This window comes from Tinamus guttatus, unplaced genomic scaffold (genome assembly GCF_059628265.1).
Source record: "Tinamus guttatus ecotype Peru unplaced genomic scaffold, ASM5962826v1 Tinamus_guttatus_pri_ptg000287l, whole genome shotgun sequence".
Classification (NCBI taxonomy): domain Eukaryota; kingdom Metazoa; phylum Chordata; class Aves; order Tinamiformes; family Tinamidae; genus Tinamus; species Tinamus guttatus.
This window is the reverse complement of record NW_028288821.1, coordinates 7686600-7708474: the sequence shown is the minus strand read 5'-3', so window position 1 is coordinate 7708474 and position 21875 is coordinate 7686600. Positions and strand designations below refer to the sequence as shown.

General features: G+C 36.5%; 1 protein-coding gene across 2 annotated transcripts; it reads left to right on the top strand.

The window, feature by feature from the left end:
* The first annotated feature begins 1070 nt into the window (after nt 1–1070).
* Nucleotides 1071–21628, top strand: XIAP (X-linked inhibitor of apoptosis). 2 transcript variants are annotated; one of them, XM_088527579.1, is made up of 8 exons: nt 1071–1120; nt 13092–13302; nt 13702–14004; nt 15564–15663; nt 17646–17724; nt 18373–18406; nt 19679–19876; nt 21123–21628. In XM_088527579.1, the coding sequence occupies exons 2-8, from the start codon at nt 13131–13133 to the stop codon at nt 21314–21316; spliced, it is 1080 nt and encodes a 359-aa protein (XP_088383705.1). In that variant the 5' UTR covers nt 1071–1120; nt 13092–13130; the 3' UTR covers nt 21317–21628. The 2 variants fall into 2 exon arrangements, with proteins under 2 accessions (XP_088383705.1, XP_088383704.1); XM_088527578.1 differs by having other exon boundaries at nt 13092–14004.
* Nucleotides 21629–21875: the final 247 nt, after the last annotated feature.

Genomic DNA, 21875 nt, shown 5'->3' with positions numbered 1-21875 from the left:
GTACAGATTACAAAAGAACAATAAAAATGGTATGTGCATACATTATATAACAGAGAGAGATTTGGAGGCTTTATACATTTTCACGCAGTTGTGTTTCTAAAGCGGTCTTTTTTCCTAGACTTGACATCGTTTCTTGAAGTTGTTTCTGTTTATATCAAGGAAAATCCCAGAAATACTTATCATAGTCCCCAGAGCTATGACTTTCATTTTCAGTACGGGTGGTTTTCTTGTTAGATTGGAAAACAGAGAGGTGACTGCTTAAAGTTAAGTATATGCATGATCACATCTTTGTGGTATCAAATTACAAAGGGTTTATAGAACTGTAATCAAATTTTTGTTTTAATAAGTATCAACTAGAATATACCTGGAGTAATGTGTGATTGTTTTTATGAATAGTCTCAGACCTTTTGAATCATTTTTTTCCTTTAGTCGAGGGAAGTTTTCATTTCTTCCATGCTAAATTGTAGTCCAAATGATTTTTAACAAGTTTAATAGCTACTGAAAATTCAGTCCAAAAAGCCAAGTCCTTGGCTAAGTTAATAATGAGCAGCACTACCTGTGCTTTAACATTACCTGTGATTCAATATTTATCTAATTTATAGTCAGGTGTTAAACAAATACAACAGTGCAAACTCCACTACCTATCTTTCATAGGTAAGCCCAATCTACAGTGCGTACCCAAAAGAGCATCATCTAGACGATTATTCATCAATTCTCTCGTGTAGCCAATTGAGAATGATCTATGGACTTCAACTGAAACAAATCTTGGCACGCCCATGCACAGAATGACTCTTCACAACCCTCCCAAGCCAGCAGCCTCAGCCTTAATTAACCGCGTTTATTTATGTCCGGCTGCGCGTTCCCTTCCCTCAGGTGTGTGAGGAGGCCGTTGGCGGCCCCGGCAGGGCGGGAAGCGGCCGCCCGGCCCGGCCCGGCTCTGCTCTGCGGCGCTGCCCGCGCACCCCGCTAGGTGCCGCCCGCCGCCGGGGCGCGGGCGCGGTCCCGCCCAGGGGCGCCGCTCGCCTCCGCCCGTGGCGCGCGCCGCGAGCCGCCATTTTCTCGTTGCTGGCCGCCGCTGAGCTGTTCGCGGAGCCGGTGCTGGCGGCGGGGGACGCGCGCGGTGAGTGGCCAGCCCGGCCCGTCCCGGCCCGGCGCGGCGCGGCCCTGCCCGCCGCTTCCCCGGGGCAGCGCAGACCCCGGCGGCTGCCGGCCGGGCTGGCCCGCGCCGGCCGCCCGGGGACCTGCTGCCCCCGGGGTCGCGGTGCTGGCGACTTCGCTGCCCGGCCGCGTTGCCATGGGAGCGCGGCGGGAGCGGGGGCCTGGGCCGGGCCGGGCCTGCCAAGCGCGCGGCGCTTCGAAGCGGGCCGAGCGGCAGCGTCCCCCGTGTGCCGCCGCGTCCCTCGGGCCCCGCGTGCGGAGAGGCGCTGGCGGGGGCCGCTCCGCCTCGGGAGCGACGGGCCCCGCGCCGCTGCGTCTGGGCAGGCACCGCGCTGCTCTGCAGCGCTGCGGCTGCCCCCGGAAAGGCCCCAGTACTCAGTGTCATAGGGGGGCACCCAAAACGCACACTTACAAGGTGCCGCTGTACCAAAGACCCCGGCTTTTCTAATGAAAAAGGCTGCTTTCGTGCCGTCTGTTACACAGCCCCTTTATGGCCCAAAAAGGCCTGTGGGCCAGGGTTTGATTTTTGTCGCACGACGGTCCCCTTGTGCTCGTAGAGCAAAGGCAAAGCAGGTGTCATCTGCAGCCGGCCCCTGCATCATTGCCTTCGTGGGGCTCTGTTTTCAGAGAGTTAAAATCATGGATGAAATGGGAAGTAAGGGGCTGGCTGGCTGACTTTCCACAAATGGCATTTTTCTACATAGAATACATCAAATGTGGTGCTTTCTTTACATAAGTAAGGGGAAAAAAACGTTTGTGTTGATGGGCAATTTTGTGGTCCTCATTGTTTCTTTCGGGAAATCTGAAGACTTCCTTGTCTTCTTACTCCCTCCCCCCCCCATTTTTTTTTTGTTGTTGTTGTTCATAAAAATGAAAATTCAGGCTTTCTGATATAATATTTTTTTTTCATTCATGATGTGTATTTGTTTTCAGTTGTAATTCAAACTTTAATTCAAGCAGTTTTTCATTCTTTGTGTCTTCTATTGTATTTCTTTCTAATATGTTTACCATTTTTTTCACTGGTATTCTTTCTTAATGCGGATCCCATTTTTTGTCTTACTTGAAAATTGGTCCTCTTGGTCAGTGAGTAGTCATAGTCATCCTTTAAAAAAACTTTTTTTTTGCGTAACCCTTATGTCTTCATGCTGATATTGTTCTCTTAACAGTTAATGCCTTTCCATTTTTGTAGTACTGTCTATGCAGTGCTCCTCTGCTTCATGATGCCATATAAACAGATGCAAGAACTAGTTTTAGTCTTGGTGATTTCTGTGATTAACTGTTGTCTCATTAACGTACATTTTCTAAGGAGTCTTAATTTGTTCTATAAATTGGTTTTAAATAGTTTTACAGAACTACATTATTCTCCTTTGATTATTGTAAGTCCATGTTATGTTTTTAGTTCTTCATATAGCTAAGTGGAATTGTTTGTTCCAAACAATCATAAACTACAAAATCTTCCTACACTACACCAATTTGGAAGGAAAAACAGCCACCTGAGGAGCTAAAAAAAACTCCCCAACTTTTTTTTTTTTTTTTTTTAATCAAGACAGGTGTCAAATACATACTTTCTATTTAGTATCTTAAAAGCAGGAAGAAGGAAGTAATTTACACTGTGCATCATGAAATAAATTGTTGCATAGCATGGAAGATAAAGTTACAGACTCCAAGAATAACAAATCTTCTAGTGGTGGATTTGCTTGGTTAAACTTTTAGTTGTATAGTTTTGAATTTTTTTTTTTTCTGAAGTGCCTCCCATTGCCAGCTAAGGGAATGCTTTGCAGTCTTCCTTGGGTCCTTTAAAGCACAGCCTAGTACCTCTTTATTGGAAAACTATAATAAGGATATAGCATGGCCAAAAGGAAGGGAAAAGAATAACGTTGTATAATACTTCTGTGACTCCTCTGACCTTGCCCTTTGTAGCTAGCAACAAAAGTGAAAGCAGTTCTGGTGTGTGGTGGGTTTTTTTTGTTGTTTGGTGGTGTGTTTTTTTTTTGACTGCTCCCACTGATAAGAGACACATTTGTCATTTTTACCATTTTTTCTTCAGAACAGTTAGAAAATGTGTGCTTTAACTTTCTGGAGTAAAAGTATGAATATTGACTTCATTTCAGGCACCTGTGTGCCCATGATAGTTAATCAACATGATTGTTGCTATTCTTTCCCAGGATGGGAAAGAGACAGGGGTAGGGAGATGAAGAGGTTCAGAAAATACAGTTCATAATCTAATGCAGGATTTCTTTGGAGGGAGAAGAGACTGCTGAATCACTGGATCTTATTCTGTCTGTTGTTTCACTCTGCCCTGAGCATTCCTTCCCCCCAGAAATAGTTTTGAACTTCAGGGGGAAATAAAATCTGGTTCTGCAGTCTTAACATACCTTCCACTTTCATGCAGAAGACATGTCACAAAATTTGAATTGGATTGTCCTTCAGGACCCCAAATGCTGGAAATTTTGCTAGTAATGATTCTGTAGCTGTAATATTAGCTAATGATAATGTAGTGTAGTTGGTGATAGCTGTAGCGGTGTCATAGAGTATTTCTTCGTGCCTTTTCTGTCCTTGGTTAGCTATCAAGCTGATACCAGCAATAAGACATTTAGCATCCTGTAAGTTGGTGCACTTGTGAGTGAGTGACACTGCCCATTTCGTGAAGGGAGAGGCTTCATATCTAATTTTGGGAGCATTTCCTTTTTTAGAAATGGAAATTGTAATACTGTAGGCATACAACTGAAATGTTACAGGAGAACCTGTCTGCCTCTCCTGTTAATTTGGGAGTTGAAGACTATCCAAAATCTTCTTTACTAGAGAGCAGTTTCTATTTTAAACTTGCTTAAGGGGATCTTGTTGTTTAAGCCAAGAAGCTATTCTCAGTAGTGAACAATGTCACTTCCATTATATAAAATGTACAATGAAGCTGCATATATCTTGCAGTTAGTTCTCCTTCTATGTTCTGAAGAGTTTCTGTTAAAATAGAAAAGCAAGGTAAGTGTTATCAACAGGTGCAATTTTCGTTTATCACTTCTAGTGCAATGTTACAATGAATCCCCGTGTCATGCTAACTTCCTGGTTGAAGAGATATTTTTAACTTGAATTTACAAGATGAAGGGTCTGTGTGTGTCTGTGTATATACCTATATACATGGAGCTATGATGAAGCTCATACTCCAGAAGTGCATCCCAATGCATTTCAGGTCTTACTAGCTATTTTTAAGTATTGACTATTCTATTTAATGTATTCCTGCTGAATGATTTTTCTTGAATGTTCATGTCAAATGATTTTTATTTGTGTAGGAGCTGCATATCCTATTTGCTTAAAATGCTTTGTTGTAGCTCAGCTGTATGCATCCTTTTCCTTAAGGGATTTTATGGTAACTGTATATCAGTTTTATAAAGAGCTGCAATGTTACTAATACCCTTTAGAGACTGCGAACATTGATGAGATTAGTTTATAGTAGCATCATTAAAAACAAACAAAAAATCCCCCAAAACGTTTATATTGGTAGGCTTTCATGCATGGAAGTTTCAAATTGTGCTAGATATAGCTTCTAAGCTGTTTTCAATTAAAGGGAAAGGTTCAGGAAATGTAATTGCAGTTTTCTTGAGGAAGAATTTGAAGCTAAAACAAATTCCCCTTAGCAGCACAGTAGTGAATGAGTTAAATGTTCTAAAGTAAAACATACATCTATTTAAATCCATATATAATTATATAGATAGCTACTTAAATCTATGGTTATTTGAAAGTTTGTTCTAGAAATTTTAGCAGTGTTCTTAGTGGTAGCAATTATTCTGTCTTCGGTTCTTCACTTTCCTCTTTAGTCTCTCTATTTAAGTAGGCCTGAAGTTTGGATTTTGGTGGATTTCTCTTTTTTTTTTTTTTTTTCTCTCCTCTCTCCCGTATTTTTAGGTGCTGTCATCCATAGCCATTTAATTTCTGTGGCAGCAATTGTCATAGCTAAACCTTTGGTTTACAAAGTTTTTTTTTTTTTTTTCCCTATTAAAATGCCAATATATCTCCTGTATTTTATGTACTAGACCCTAGCCAGGTGCAGTAGGGTTAAAATACTTTTCCCCAGGCTTTCATTTGTTCTTTTTCCTTGGTAATTTTGGATGATGCATTTAATAAAGGTGTAACTGGACACATCTGATCTGATTTCAACATTTCTGTAGGACCTCATAGTTATGCTTCGTTTAGGTCATGTTGTTTTGCTCTATAGATGCTGGTCTTTACTCTTTCCTCGTACATGTAGCTAAAATTCTTCTCAAGACACTTATCTTGAAAGTTGAGAAATGTAAATATTTTCCTTTGCCTTTGGCAGGTAGAAATTTGTCCCACTTTGCTGTGCTCAGAGCACTGCCATGAATCCATTCCTCTTTTATATTGCTTTACCCATGTGATTTCTTCCTGAAAAATAAAATCTCAGGAAAATTAGTCTCAAAATGGTAGCTTTTTATTGGTCTGCTTCTATTTATTTCTAGGATTCACTGAGAGAGTGTAAAAATCCTCATGACTGATGTCAAGTATTAGAAGGATCTAATAGTATTCTATAAGCTCAACCAGCTGAGGGAATTAACATATTAAACCTTGCTGGGAGGCTAAAGAGGACCTGTTTAAAAAAAGGAAAAGACCAAGCTGTGCTAGACTGATTTTTCCCTAACAAAATAAAAGTTGTTTATGTAAGATTTGGAGTTGAATCAGTTGGGTAACTATATAGTCATTTTATAAAATACAGTATGATATCTGAACAAAATATTTTTTAAAATAGCTATTGTTAAAAATAAATATACTAAGGTTTCTCAACACTGCTTAAATAAATGCTGTGTTAGTAAGCCTTATAAATACATTCTCAGTGTCCTCCTTAATCTAATTGCAGTTGAGCAGGCACAAACAGAAGTGCAGTGAAGTGGCATATGCATAATCAGTGTGTCAGCTGGTACAGTATGTTCTGTTTGATATTTACGTACTGCACCATTCTCACATTTCAAAATCAAGTCAACAATAAACACTAACATTGCTCTCATAGTGAGCATGCCTGTAGTAGCAGCTCCCTGCCTAATGTACCCTTTGGTCAGGAACCTGATGCGGTGCGACCATGTATCTGACTTGAAGGTTACTGCCACGCTTGTCACTGGGGAAAGGGAGAAGAATTAAAAATAACTCCTTATAATGCCAATCTGATTCAGGGTTAAGGATGGAAATAATCATGTTTAATAAAATATACTCAAGGTGGGAGGGGGTGGAGAAAGAACAGTTCTTATGCTTTGAAGTATCTTAGTTCTTGGTAATGATGATGTCCTGTGCTTTTACACAGAGTCAGACCCATTAATCTCTTAAAATCTCAATTGTAAATGTTTCACTTGCAGAGCCACAGTTCCTTTTTTTTTTTTTTTTTTTTTTTTTTAAGATTAATTAAATGTAGAGAAGCTTAAGTTCTGGACATACCAAGCCTATTCTCTGAACTGGGTTGGTAGTGGTATGCAGTGTAGCAGATGTTAATTGGCTGCTTACTGTCTTTAATTTCTGTTTTTCCTGAATAATCTCTTCCAAATTGATCTTATAATGTTTATTTGACCACTGCTATGTTGCAATATAGTATTCTTAACTATTATTCCAAGAAATTTGTAAGGTGAATGTTAAAATAGTTGTGTAGGAATATTATTAAGCAACTGTCTGTTTTTAAACTTATACTTTGAAGGGCTGCTTTTGACAGAAGGTTGAAATAGAAATAATTAAACTTAATGTTGTATATAAAGTAGATGCTTACATAAGCAAATTCTTTTCTTAATGCTTAAGAGGATGTTAATGTTAATCTTTGAGTAGCTTTTTCTCTCAGACAAAACAAGCCTGAGAGCTGTAAAATGGCTGTGTGAGAAGGGATGCCACAATGCAAGGGCTCCCTGTGGGGAAGGAGCATAGTAAAGGCTGGCTGGCTGATACCTGTGAGAGATTTGTCCTGCTTCTGTCAGTGCTACATTAAGAGCTGTCTTAGAGGGGCTTCTAGAACTAGGCTTGAGTCTTTACTCCAAAAGGGGTCATGGTTATACAGTGTGGCTGATTAAGATTTAAAGTAGATATTTTTCTTTAAAGAATTTATTTTGTGATGGTTGAACATTTTATTAGTCCTAATTATTGATATTTTGCTGTGTGCTTTTCATTCTTTTTTCTTGTGAAGATCAAAACATTGCAATGGCTAGAGAACCTAAATGTGGCAGACAAATATTTTAATTAACATCATGTTGGGGATATCCTTTTTTATACAACTTGTTAACACAAACAGTATTGAAGTCTTGGTAGTACTTAGAAAAATAATACCATCTGGAAGAACAAAGATGTGTGTTCTGAGTGATAAACTATTGATTGAACACTTTATTGATGTTTATTTACAATCATTTTCCCTCAATTGTTAAAACATTCAATACAGAATAGAGAGGTGTTATCTGCTTTAGCCTGCTGCAGTTTGTGGTTAGGTATTCTATAATTTCTGCTGCAACTGAAGGTAATGCAGAATTTTAGGTAGGGCTACTGCTTTATTTTTATCTGGCACTCACAGTTAATTAAAATGAATCATAATTGATGAAATGATAAAATTGAAAAAGAACACGTTAGTTAATTGAATGTAATTTCCACCCTTGTATTTTAATTTTTTCTTTGATCTTCATCCTTCTCTGCTACCTCTGTGTCTTCACCCAGATGTTTCCTTAGTTCCTTAGTGTCATTAAAATGCGCACATCTTTCCAAGAAATATCAACAGAGTAACTAAAAGCAAATGTTTATTGATCTATGTAGTAGTTTAAGTTTCATTATGTTATTTCTGCTAGTAAAGTCCGTCATATGTAAGCAATACCACCTATGTGATCAAGTTCTTCTGCCTGTATTTTCAAGGTGAGAAATTATTTCAGGGGAAGAGGAGAAAAATGTACCACTAAACATTATATATTTATAAGCACTCTGAAAATCGCCATCTTCTGAAAGAAGTGGGGTACTTGGAATGAAATTCTTTAAAAAGTCTGTTTGCTAGTTATGAAATTCTCTAAAAAGTAGATGTTTGCTAATTACTTGAAATACTGTTTCTCAGGACTTTTAGCTTTAATGAAAAGGTCGTAAATTTTCTGATGTTGTGGGAGGAGGAGTTTTAGTGAAAGAATGTAGAAAAGTACTGTAGGACCCATCTTGATTCAGCAGCGTGCATATGAATTGGTGATATCCTCCAACAGAGGACAGCGAACAATCTGGACTATACTCAAGATAGAATATTTGTTCATGTATTTGTAGTATTTGAATATTTGTAAACTCAAACTTGGTGCATATGAACATGTTTTTTGTCCCTTGCTGATTAGCATACCATGCAGAGGATGATGGTGATCTTGAAAACATGCAGCTGATAAGAAATACTGTGTTACTGAGCTCCTGTGGTCTGATTTATGGGTTGACAATAGCTGAATTACACCTTACTTTTAAGATGAGAGTGAATGGAACTTTCATGTGTTCCATTTATTGTGCAACTATTTTAATTTTTCAGTTTTTAAAAACATAAAATGTATGGGAAGGCAGCATAAAGCTATAACAAAAAAGAAGTTTTTGACTTTGATACGTTTATGGGCCTATCAAACCTTTTTTTTTTTCCCTTCCATATTGGAGGAATTTAAAGATGAGTTGTGATAATGTAGCAATGTAGAACTTCAAAATATGGTGCTTAAAATGGTGTAGTTAGATTGTGAGAAATACAGGCATAAATAATTCTGTTTCTTAGCTGTTTATTTTGTAACTGGATATATCATGGTCATCACTGGGGTATGATACAGAGGTCACTAAATAATATGCAAGAGCAAAGGAATGGAAACCAAGAGGGGACCTGTGCGTTTCCAGTGTATTTTTGAGATCTATCTGGCTTGAACCTTAATGTGTTTTTACTTTTATCACTAAGGACTGGGTGGGGGAGAGTAAATTACAGGAAACGGCCGAGTAGCTCATCTAATATTTACGTCAGTGGTTTTGTATGCCACAGGTGAAGAGAGATTATTCTGATTTTAAAATAAATGTAAACCAAGAAGTTGTTATATATACAAATAAAAGGTTGAGTTTTGTGCACTGCCTCTAAACTTATTTCTTTGTGTAAAACAGAAGTTAAGATACCGCTATTCATACATGGAAGCTTCCCCCCCCCCCCCCCCAACATAAATGTTGAAAAGGAGTTTCTGAACTTTGAAAGATGCAAAGTAGACTTTGGTAGTCTTCTAGAGGAAAATATTTTAGTCTCACAGAAAAAGAATATTAGTGTGCAGCTTAGATTTTGAGTAAAATTATTTTATGAATGCAGTATAGTAGCAGTGATAAACTTACAAGGTCATTTGAGATCTTCATGGAAATAATGTTAGAGGATTTAGAATAAGAATTTATAAGGAGATAAATATTAAGCTTTTAAATTACTTACAAAAATTGTTGCTTTGTCCGTATATAAACATATGTATTGTAAGCTTTCATATTGCTACCTGTAATTACTCGTCTTTTTCCCAAAGTCAGTCATCTAAGACTTGTGAGCTGATCAATGTATTTTATTCAATAGCTTTTTTTTTTTTTTTAATTTGCTAAGCTCCTAAAATAAAACAGAAAAGCACGCCAGAAGTCATTACATTACTCTCAAAATGACTTGCACAAATAATTAAAGCTGGTCCTGGCATGTAGTGTAGTCATGTATTACGTAAAGTAAACATGCCGGTTCTCTAACATCATGTTTTCTCAACCTACTTATTGATTTAATTATCTGTGTCATTTTGGCAAAGGATGCCATGATCCTGCAATGCACTGTGCTTCCCCTCTCCTCCTCCTGAACTTTAAAATAGATCTTGTCCTTCCTGTGGTGAAGTCTGCTCTTATATAAGCAAGTGTCATAATTGTATCATCTGTCTTGATCTTACAGATCTTGACCTTACAGAGAATTTAATCAATATTAATGCAGGTGTTGAGAGGAAGGAAGAGTGAGAACAAAACTCATAGCCAAATGGTGGATTTTTTTTAGATGTCTTTAGGATTAGATTTTTCTTTTTGTTTGTTTTGTTGTTGTTGTTTTTAAGTGTCTCCAGAGTGAGTGCTTCTGTTTGAGTGAATGCAGCTGTCAGTTGGAGTGTGTGTGTGTGTGTGTGTGTGTGTGTGTGTGTGTGTGTGGCAGAGCACTGAACTGAAATCTCTGACAAAAAACACTGACAATAGGGAGAGTATTTGGGAGATGGTAAATGTTATGTGTAGGTAATACTCGTGGCTAGTTTTTGTTTTGCTTATCTTACTGGTATGAAACCCATACCATCAATGGGCATAAGTAGCTGTGGGCTGCGGGTTGTTTGTTCTGTTTGTTTGTTTTTTAAATGAAGTTTCATTAATTACAAGTTATTTACATGTGTGAGGGACCACACTGCAACACTTCTGCAGCTGGAACTACATGCAGGGATAAGAAATTTTCTGGTGAGCAGTCTCAAGATCAGGTGCTAGCTTTGCTTCTAGTCCTGAGCTGTCCTGTCTCTGTGCTTTTTCAGATAAATCTCTGGTAGTTTGTGGACAGTTGAAGGTAGAGGAGTGTCCTTTGACCACAGAACCTGATGATTTGTCATGTCTTGTATTTGTGTGGTAGAGTTAGAAGAGGAATTGGCCTTCTGAATTTGTGTAGGCCTATTGCAAAGATAATTTCTAGGCGTATTTTGGAAACTTTTAAAAGAAGCATAGTACTACTTTTCCATATAATATGCAATTTTGTTGTGGCGTATTAGCAGTATTTTTTTTCTTGTGGGTTTTATTGGCCATGACTACCAAAACAGAGGCTTTGTAAGGTGCTGAAAATCTTAGTATGTCCTTTAAGAGAGGAAATAATGCTATAATTTGCTTCCTGGCTGTCCTCTAAACCCAGCAGTTGTTTATGGGAATAAAAGTAAGTAAAAATACAAGATATCTGTTGCTTTTAATGACACTTTTACTGGTAATAAAGCAAAGCATATACATAAGCATTTTTTATTATTAGGATCTAGCATTTTAAAAATTTAATTATAAAAAAAGACCCAAGTTTATTATTTATTTTGCTTTTTTATTGTGGACTTCCAAGTATGTGAATAAGAAACCACAATTCCCTCTCAACAACTTTGAGTTTGACTTGTAACTGAAAAGGATTCTTCTGCTTTCAGTTCAGCTCTGCACCTGGTCAGCATTTGCTGAAAAAATGACAGACTTTGTTATGTGACCTTGTTTCTGTGAACAAAAGGTGCTCAAAAGGAAAAGACAACTGAGTCCATAGGTCCTATTGGGCATCTCCAGAGTAAGCAGGATCCTCCCCTGTTGAAGATGAAACTATTCAGCAGTGTATAGCAGGGAACAGTTCCGATTTGCACTGCTGTCTGTATCTCATTAAATCTGTTTCTCTTTGAGAACTGGATGTTTTTTTCTGTCAGTAAAGCATATTGCTGATCAAAGTGGTACACGTAAGCAGTATACAGGAAATGATGTTTCTATCTGTCGAGTGTCTTGCAGCAGCAGGCATATGAACAGTATCTTTTTCATTTCTTGGCAATTAATTTTTATGATGGTTAACTTTAAAGACTGTATCACCTTGCTGAAATGGGTGTCACCTTGCCCAAAATATCTGAGCTCAGATATTCCTGGCAAGAACAGAAGAAGTCAATACAGATGACCTGGCTGTTAAATGCATTTCTTTCCTGCCAGAAGAAAGGTAGTGCGTTCACTTTCAGTCTGGATACGTCTACACTTCTGGTTCATTCAGTGGAAAATTCAGATCCAGTTCTTCTAGCTATTTCATAATATCACAAGATCAGGTGTCTTCGTATTACAAATTCTGTAGTTAATCAAGAATCTTGAAAAAAATCATGTTTTTCTTCATGTTCTTTCCAGACTGCAGTTTTTAATAAAAGGTTTTATGTAAGATTAGGACCATCTTATGATTTACAGTATTGTGACTTTTTAAGTGCTTTATATTAGTAGTAATGTTTCTAATTGAGTCATATATTGCATGGAACGGTTATATAACAGCTATATATGAGTGCAGTTTTTCTGCTGAATGAAAAACCTTTGCAAATAATATATCCAGCACTGCTGAAGAACTGATTTAGACAGACCATTAGTGTTATTGAGAATATTTCCCGAGTTTTTCAGCTTTCCATGCTATTGCTTACTTCCATAGCACTATTGCCACTGCAAAGTTTGTCTGGTGGCCAACCTCATGAAGGTGAGGAACAGAAATAGAGATATCACAGGATTCATATAGAAAACCAAGAAAGACAATTGTTAAATACGTTGGCGAAGTGTAGCAGAAACGTGAAAGTGGGACAGGTGGTAAGACTAAAGACATTCCTGTAGGGAGGAGAGGGGAGAAAAGGGAAGGGGCCAGCAGGGACATGGGAACTAGTACCTTTGCCAGAGTGTGCATGCAGGGAAAGGGCTGTGCCGGACATGAGCGCTGCTGCTGCTTAGTCCAAGCCACTGATCTTCAGCATAGAGCCCAGTGACTTTGTAAAGTGCCGCAATGAATCATTTGTTAGTTCATTTAATCAGATGTTTTGCTAAGAGGAAAACAGAGGTAAATGTCTATACAACTTAAACACCATCTAAATCCAAAGCTTTTTTCTTTTAGATGTTGCCAGGTAATGCACTGATCTGCAGAAGACAAGGTGCTCATGGCCTTAGTAAGGGAGAAGAGAGAAAAAAAAAAAAAAAAAAGATTCCAAATAGGACTGTAAAATCTTACAAATACAGTCTGTTTTAGATCAGAATATTAAATTCAGTGCACCATATTTTACATTCGGAAGTCTTTTGTAGAGCTTTGCTTAGACACTGCTGTTAAATAATTTGTTAATTTAATTTTTGTAATGTTTGTTATTTAATAGAGCATTTTTTTAAAGCTATAAATCAGATTTATATGCTTATATGTAGTATACTTTGTTTAGGAAATCTGAAAGGAAGAGGAGAGCCCTGCTTATGAAGAGATGACGTGTAACGGCCCTGAAGACTCAGAGGCTTGTGCCACTTCAGACACTGGCAGTGAGCAGGAATGGGCACAGGAGCACAAGCGACTCAGGACCTTTGTGACATTTCCCTTTGATTGTCCAGTCTCGGCAGCAGCGCTTGCACGAGCTGGCTTTGTTTATACTGGAGAAGGTGATAAAGTGAAGTGCTTCAGTTGTCATACAACTACCGAAGGATGGGAACATGGAGAGTCTGCATTTGAAAGACACAAAAACCTTTCCCCAAACTGCAAATTTATTACTGAATCAACTTCTCTGGAAAATAATATTCATCCTGTTGACCAGAACCACCAGGATAGAACTGAAAATTGTTCCAGCAATTCAGCCATTTCCTATGCTTTAGATGACTCATCTGATGTCGAAGCTGATTACCTTTTGAGAACTAGACAGGTTGTGGATATGTCAGATACTTTGTATCCTAAAAACCCTGCAATGTGCAGTGAAGAAGCTAGATTAAAGTCATTTCATAACTGGCCTCTCTATGGCCTGTTGACACCAAAGGAATTAGCTAATGCTGGGCTTTATTATACAGGTGTTGGTGATCAAGTGGAATGTTTTTGTTGTGGTGGAAAGCTGAAAAACTGGGAACCTAGTGATAGAGCTTGGTCAGAACACAAGAGGCATTTTCCCAAATGTTTTTTTGTCCTGGGCCGGGATGTTGGAAATGTTCCAAATGAAGTTGTGTGTGCTGAGCTTGAGAGAAATGCTCTGAGCGATGTGCAGTATCCAAGGAATCCAGCTATGGCAGAATATGAAAGACGGCTACAAACCTTCCTAACCTGGAGATACCCTGTTAACAAGGAGCAGCTTGCCAAAGCTGGATTTTATAGCATAGGTGAGCCACATGTGAAAACTGGTAATATCTTTTGCACGATAAACTTCATATGATACAATACCAATATGCGACAAATTTCTAAGTCTAGTGTCAAATGACTTGCTAGAACTCAATGCTTAGATAAGAGTTGAAATTCATTTCATTTGCTTGCTTTGTAAACCACCTAGAGTTGTTTTTTTCATATTTTTAACTCTTATAAAATGACATACATCATATCAAATATTTCAAAAGCAAAATATGACCTTTTTAGATTATGTGAATTTTTTAAATTTACAGATTATTTTAGCATTAAACTTTAAATTTCCTTGCCCGTTATAAAACCATTTTAAGATATCTTTCACAATTGGATCTAACATTAGAAAAAATAAAATGTTTTCCAGCAGATATTGTGCTCAGGTCCAAGGTCCAAGAATATAGAGTTGTGGTTCATATACAGGCCTGTGTGCAAGGCAGTCTAGATTTTGTGCCATTTTCATTGATTACTTACTATTGTTTTGATTTGTCATAGCATCCTGACACTTAAGAGTAAATGTTGTTACCTACTACATATATATAAAGTTTAGGAAGAAATGACTGTGGCGTTTGAAAGCTTTTAATCTTAGAAATGTAGTGTATGCCTTAGAATGAGACTCTAATATTTGTACATTGATTCCCCCCCGCACCTCCACTTGGAGTAGGTGAATGGTTCTATATCAGGCTCAATTGCAGGCTGCAGGTAAAGCTCTCTGAAATTCTTAACTGAAAGTTGCTGGATAAGTGCAAAGTGTTACTATTAGATTACAAAGAAAAAAAAGGATTATCGAGGATAATTTCTTGCTCTCATCTTAATTGGCTTTTCTTTTAGTAGCTTTCAGTACTCTCTAATCTGATTCCGTTTGTTTTGCTTGTTGCCCTGAATAAAGCTGCTGATATAGTCTTGTATCAGCAGTATATGGGCAATATTTGAAGCCTCTCATTTCAATAAACACAACCTCTAAGCAGGTTCTGGTGCAGTCTTTAATTGCAGTGTGCATGGTGCCAGAACTGAGAGAATGTGATTTCTTCTAACAGCTCCTTGGTCAGTTACTGCCATGTGGTGATCATTAATCTTAACAGTGAAATGGAGGACCAAACAGGCATATAAACATCCCTTTGAATTCTGTTTCTATTAATAATTTCCACTCTTGCTTAACTCTGATTTAAATATAAAATAGAAGACTGGCCATGAGGGCAGATAAAGCTGTATCAAATACTTTCGAATAAATTCTTTGTGGTAGAGTGTTTAATGGTTTTGTACTAATGGAATGTGCTATCTAAGAATAGAATATTTTTAGTATTCTATTTTTATCTGTATAATTGCTAAAACAGAATTCAGAAATATTTTAAAATACTTTAAGCACAAGGTTTTTCTGAACATTTTTCTCAGATCATATTTACTATACCCACACTTAAGAGTTCTTTTTAGTTGTCATTGCTTATTTTTAAAATAAATGCTTTTCTCTTAGTAATATAGAATTTTAATTGAAGAATTTGTTATGCATGCTAGAAGGACGGGACTTCACCCCTGTTTGTTTCCTCAGGTAATGGTGATCATGTTGTGTGCTTCCATTGTGGTGGGGGACTGCAAGAGTGGAAGGAAAATGAAGACCCCTGGGATCAACATGCCAAATGGTTTCCTGGGTAGCTTATTTTTGCTGTACTTTTTCGTTGCATTTGAGTGTCACTTACAGTGCATTTCAATGACAGAATAATCAAATAAAGACTTCGGAAAGTTGATTATGAGTTAACATTGGTTAGCTTCATGAAGAGAACTTTTTTAGTTAGTTACTCTCATCTTTTTTCATTCTCTTCTCATGCTTCATTTTTGTCACATAGGTACTGCAAACAGTGTTCTTTGTGGTAGAATACAGTTATCATCAGTGTTTAGATTTTTCCTTCTCAGTAAGAAGAAAATGTTTTAGGGAAGTTTTTGCGCGAGTTCTTTATTTTTGTTATTCCAAATGTTCCACCTTTCTCTAGTCCCGCAGTTACATGTATAAGCGCTGATATATCCTTAAGTGATACATTGTCAGTCTCAGAATAGAGCACTAATTGAATATGATCTTTGACAGGTAGGTGGGAGTTCATCTAATGTGCGTGGGAAAGAGAAATAAATCCCAAGTGGTTGAGGGCACAACTAACTCATTAGAGGTAATCAAATTATGAAAGCTTGCTATGAAATTGTACCTTCAAAAATGCTTTACCTTTGAGCCAGTATTGTATTTATAGCAAATCAGAATTGTATTTATAGCTTGTTTGTGAGGATTATTAAAGAGAAGATTTTGTGTCTGGACCTACTGCCATCTCGTTTAGCAGAATAGTGAAGTTTTGTGAATACAGGTCTTACTTGGTTGCATTATTCAAAGAAGATATTCTGATCGTTATTCTGCTAGCTTGCCAAAACTTTATTTTATATCAAGATGCAAAATGACTAAACTTCCTTGGTTCAAAAAAGCCTGAAGAAGCCAGTATTGAATTGTAGTATTGAATTCAAAATGAATGTACTACTACATATAATACTGAACTGTAGTAGTATTGAATTCAAAATGTGCTTCTAAATAATTTTAAAGCGCAGAGGATTCTAGATCTAGAAGTAACTTTTGGAAAGGTTTGTTTGTTTATACTAAATCATGAGAAAAGTAGTAAATGACTCATTGGTTCTGGTGGATAAAAGCTGTCCAAGTACCAAGTCTTAATTCTCATCTTTTTACGTAAGTTCTCTCTGATATGATAGTTACCAAACGTTTCTTGTGTGGTGAAAGATTCTCCAGAAGCCGAAAGTTAATATTTACGCATTAGCGCCCTTTTTTTTTTTTTTTTTTTTGGATTTGATTTTTAATAGTGGTGCAAGCAGTCTTTAATTACTCATCTCTTGCATATGAATGGTTTTGTTCTTCCAGATTTTTGGCTTAGTGATGCAAGTGCTTAAAAGATCATTTATTTTTCCTCTACTCATGTGTATGTGTTTTATTTATTTATTTTTTAATTCTGCCAGATTTGATCACTTCCTGTCTTTCAAATCATTAACTACCTACAAGGAGTTTTATTTCTCTATGCATCCACTTCAGTTGCAGCGTTTCAGAGTCTGATAGGATGCTATACATGTCCATGAACTACTGAAGGTGAACTAACTCCTGAAGCTAGCGAGCTACTATTGAGAAGTCACAGCATTCTCTTAATCTTCTTGTAGGGAAGAACTATGTCCAGTGGTTGGAAAACAGCAAGAGAAAATGGATAAAGCACCAGCTTACTGATGATTGCTTTTCATTGACTACAAAAGGCTAAAATAACCAACATTTTAAAGTAATGTTACTCTTTCATTGGTCTCCTTCTATAAACCTATGGTGCCAGATGTCGTGGACAACAACTATTTAGTTTTGTTTCATTAAAAAGATGAAGAGATGCTGCTGAAATGATTGGTTTTTGTTTGTTTGTTTGTTTTGTTTTACTTAAGGTGTTTATAGAAATGTTTAATCCACATGAATAATGTCTTTTAAGCATCTAGAGACTTCAAAGGAAAAATCTTTGTTGTAGGAATTGTTCAGAACTCTTTCAAATAATGTGATCAATTTTTTGTTTGCTGTTTATGACATTTGATTATAACTAAATATTTTGATTAATAGATGCAGGTTTCTGAGAGAAGAAAAGGGACAAGAATTTATAAATAATGTTCACTTAAGAGATGGATGCAACGATTCCACAGTAAGTGTCTTGCTTATCAACCAAATACTGTTCCGTGAAAATAGAGGAAAAAATCTTAATTATATATAATTGTAGTATGAAATTTTGTTATCATCTCTTATCAACTGAATATCATAGATCATTCTGCCTCTTTCACTGACATGAAGCAGAAGACACTGTATATTTTGATTATTTTATGCAGGGGTGTTAGATCTCACAGTCCTCCTTAGCAGGATTATGGATAAGAATTACAGTACCATGTGTATGTTGTATATGGGTACCGAAGAAATGGTACTTGCTGTAGAATGGAACCAAAGCAATGGATAATTTCCTTATTTGAGTGTAGTAGATAATTTTTATTTCCTGTTGGTAGTGAGAACATTGTTAAATTGTATAGAATCACTAAAAAATAAATCTGCTGTTACTTTAGAATTCTTTGATAGGCAAGGAACCATATACATATTATTTATAACCATGATTGTTTAAAAATAGAATTTAAATAAAACAATAGGAAAGAGAGATAACAAAACACTGACCCCTTTTGAATCTGTTAATAGTAGCATACAGTTTTAGTCAATGGAGTAGCTATTTTCTGCCTTTGCAACTATGTAGCTTTCCTTCTGTGCTCTCTGGAATTGTAATTTTGTCTGTTTCTATTTATTTTTTTAGATAGAAGCTGCTGAATTAACAATACTTCCTAAAGGTATCCATTTAAAAAATATATCTTTACTATCCATATTTGCATGGATAGTAAAGGAAATGGTTAATTTCAAAGATGATAAGTAAATAGTGGCAAATAAATTGTTGAATGATACTCTTACATTGCTTCATTGCTTCTCAACAATATGATTATATTTCTCTCAGGGGAAAGCTAGTGTTACATGATTAGATAAATACTATAAAGTAGGGCCTGTAAACCATTAAAGAAGTACCTGTGGTATGCGTACGTGCTTCACAGCTAGTGGGCATCAAGTATTGGGAGGAATACCAAAGAAAACTGATATAAAATGATCTTTGCTTTTCATGAGGGAGGAAGAATTTGTCTGCTAACTAGCAGTAAGTTGAGAAAGCTCAAATAGCTTGTTCTGTGTTCCAGAACAAATAGCTTGTTCAGGTTCCTGCAAGATTTCTCACAAATATGAAACAATAAAACAAGTCATTTAAGGAGAAAGCAAGAAGACAACGAAGCAGCTTCTTCATAGGGAATGATTGCTGTTGCTAATAAAGGAGTTCACACAAAACCTATTTTAGAAATTTCTCAATCAATGGTTATGAATAAGAGAAATAGATTAGAAAGTTTAGTGCTTTGAACACTTTCATGAAGTAATGAAGAAATCAGTTGCATGCCATCAAAACAATGGGAAACAAGTAATCTGGCTGACAAATCTATTCAAAAAAGGGAGGAAGATACCCAAATGGCTGAAAAAGTTTCCCAAAGTGCTCCTGTGTGTTCCTGTGGAGAGGCTTGCTTCAGAAGTCATTAAATGCTTGCTTACTGTGTCGTGTTTGGGTTTTATAATTTCAGTTTACTGGTTTATCTCAACATGTGCATGAAAGTTTAGGGTGTGGGGATAGGAACTAATAATCTAATGTTACCAAGTAATTAGATATCTATCGTGCCTTGGGAGTTTGGATAATTTCCAATTTAAAAATTATGAAATTTATGATGTTAAATAAGGTATTTTTTTAAAGTTATGTTGAAGCTGATATTGAGTAGCTAATCTAGCAGGACTTAAAGTATTGTAAGCAGATCAAAGGAAACTGTGAAAGCTAGTATTGAAGGAATCTCAAATTTGCAGTTTTCTGCATTTTTACAATGTAGTTTTTTGACTAGCAAAATTCTCAAATCAGAAATGTAGTTTCCTTGGCTAAATACTGTAGAGAAGTCTTAGATTATAGTGACTACTGTCAGATATTCAAGTGGATTCTGGTTATATTGTTTTTGTTATTTTTCTTTTTTTTTTTTTCATTTTAGATGATCTCTTACAGAACCGTTTGGTACAAAATGCCATACACATGGGTTTCAGCTTGTCTGAGATAAGGAACATAATGGAAAAGAAAGTGCAGGTGTCTGGAGAAGATTATACGTCTACTGAGGATCTAGTAGCAGACTTAATAAGTGCTCAGAAAGAAAATAAAACAGAAGAACCAAATGAAAGATCACTAGAGAAAGGTGAACTTAAATTACAAAACCTATATGCATATTTTCATAACAGTTCTGTATTCTGTCAAATATATCCTGTAGTTATTTTTCTATTCTGATTCAACGCTTAATGTGAATTTACAATATTGCAACATAAAACTCAAAGTATTTTTGGTATAAAAAGTGCTGGGAAAAGTGTTGATACTTGAGTTTAGCATTTACAAGTATTCGTTCTACTACAAAAATAACAAAATAGGACTATTAGTTTTATATTATCAATTATGTAGTTAGTGCAGCATGTTTCTTGGAAAGGTTATACACATTTAAAAAGTCGTAATTTTTGTGGCAATCACATTTTGCTTTTTTTCCTTTAAAAAAAAAAAAAAAAAAAGTAATAACCTGCAGTTGTGGAACTCTGGGGGCAAAGTAAAATAGGCTTAATAGAATGCTGCCAAATACTCAGTATGCATAACTTGAAAATATGTAGTACCCTTGGCTAAGATGCAATACCTCTGCTAAAAGCATTTTCATTCTTAGCTATTAGGAAATAATGTCCTTATAGGTAGTGTTTCTTCTGGACTCTGTATTCCAGCCATGTGAGGATACACAAGTCATGCTCAGAAGTGCTTTGTGGTACTAGCGGTGCAAACAAAGATTTCTGATTCAGAAGAATTGTAGTTTGACATGCATATGGGTGAGGGAGGGAATAAACCATCTGTTTGATATGTTAGATCTTAGCAGCCTACTCTCTTGTAAGATGGTTTTAATGGACATGGGGAAAAAGAATTTTTGTACAAGATAGGAGTTATTTTTGTGGTTGTCTGTGAGGAGCTTTTCCCAAGGGGGAAGGGAAGCCATTTGAGGTTGGTGTTTTCAGATACACCATGCTAGAATATTACAGAGCTAATATATAATGCAAAGTTGGTTGTTTCTGTTTTTACTATTATTAAGCCCTTGAACTATGACCTTTAGAAAATAAAGGCATAGAATGAAATTGTATGGAAGGTAATTCAGTGAGGAAACTTGTTGGAGAGGTGAAATACAAATTATTTAACCAGTATCAATGAGCTTTTCTTTATCCCTCTGTACACGCTTTGGGAAATCTGCCATTGGGAAATCTCTGCAACTTAGTTTCTTGTATTTTTCTTTTCTTTTTAAAGGGGTGACTTCTAAATCTTACAAAGAAAGCCTAGTGTTTGTGTGGGGAGGGGAAAAAAAAAGATAAGATGCTGTGATAAAGTATGTTAACTCCTTTGTGTGTGCTTATTTTTCTTAGATCTCAGTACTGAGGAAAAGCTGAGGCGTTTACAGGAAGAAAAGCTTTGTAAAATCTGCATGGCCAAAGACATATCAGTAGTCCTTATTCCCTGTGGTCATCTAGTTGCTTGTAAGGAATGTGCTGAGGCAGTTGATAAATGCCCTTTGTGTTGTACAAATATTATAAAAAGACAGAAAATTTTTATGTATTAGTCAAATACACAGTACTGAAAATAGAAATGTCCCCTGCTCTATTTCTTTAAATATGTGTAATGCAATAGCAGACGGCTGAGCATTCAGCAGTCTAGCACACACATTTACAGAGCATCTCACTTTAGGTATAATGTAAAAAATCAAGCTTTAATTGGCATCCTGAAATCTGAGCTGACAGTCAGAAGCTGCTAGATTTGTTTTGTTTACAATACCCATATTCAACTGCCTCTTTGTTGCTCCCTAATTTGTTGTGTTTTTAAGTCATCTGAATCTGAAGTTGTAACCTAAAATAACATTTACTATACTCTCAGATCTCTTGTTTGTGAGTCCTTACATTTGTGCTAATGTACTACAAATACAGTAATTAAAAATATATATATTTTCATAAAATGTCATGGGAAAACTGAGCATTCTGATTAAGTAGTAGTTGTGCTGCACTGCTTGCTTCACTGACAAGCTTATGTTGCAATCTGTTTATAGGCTATGTTTCTATTAATAGTCATTTGTTCAGCTTTCATTTACCAAAAATAGAATATATTAACTTTGTCTTTTTTTTGTG

Coding starts and splice junctions, on each gene's coding strand:
- XIAP (XM_088527578.1), top strand. CDS start 13,131: ATGACGTGTAACGGCCCTGAAGACTCAGAGGCTTGTGCCACTTCAGAC. Junction 17,725..18,372: donor ATGGATGCAACGATTCCACA/GTAAGTGTCTTG, acceptor TTATTTTTTTAG/ATAGAAGCTGCTGAATTAAC. Junction 18,407..19,678: donor ATTAACAATACTTCCTAAAG/GTATCCATTTAA, acceptor TTTTCATTTTAG/ATGATCTCTTACAGAACCGT.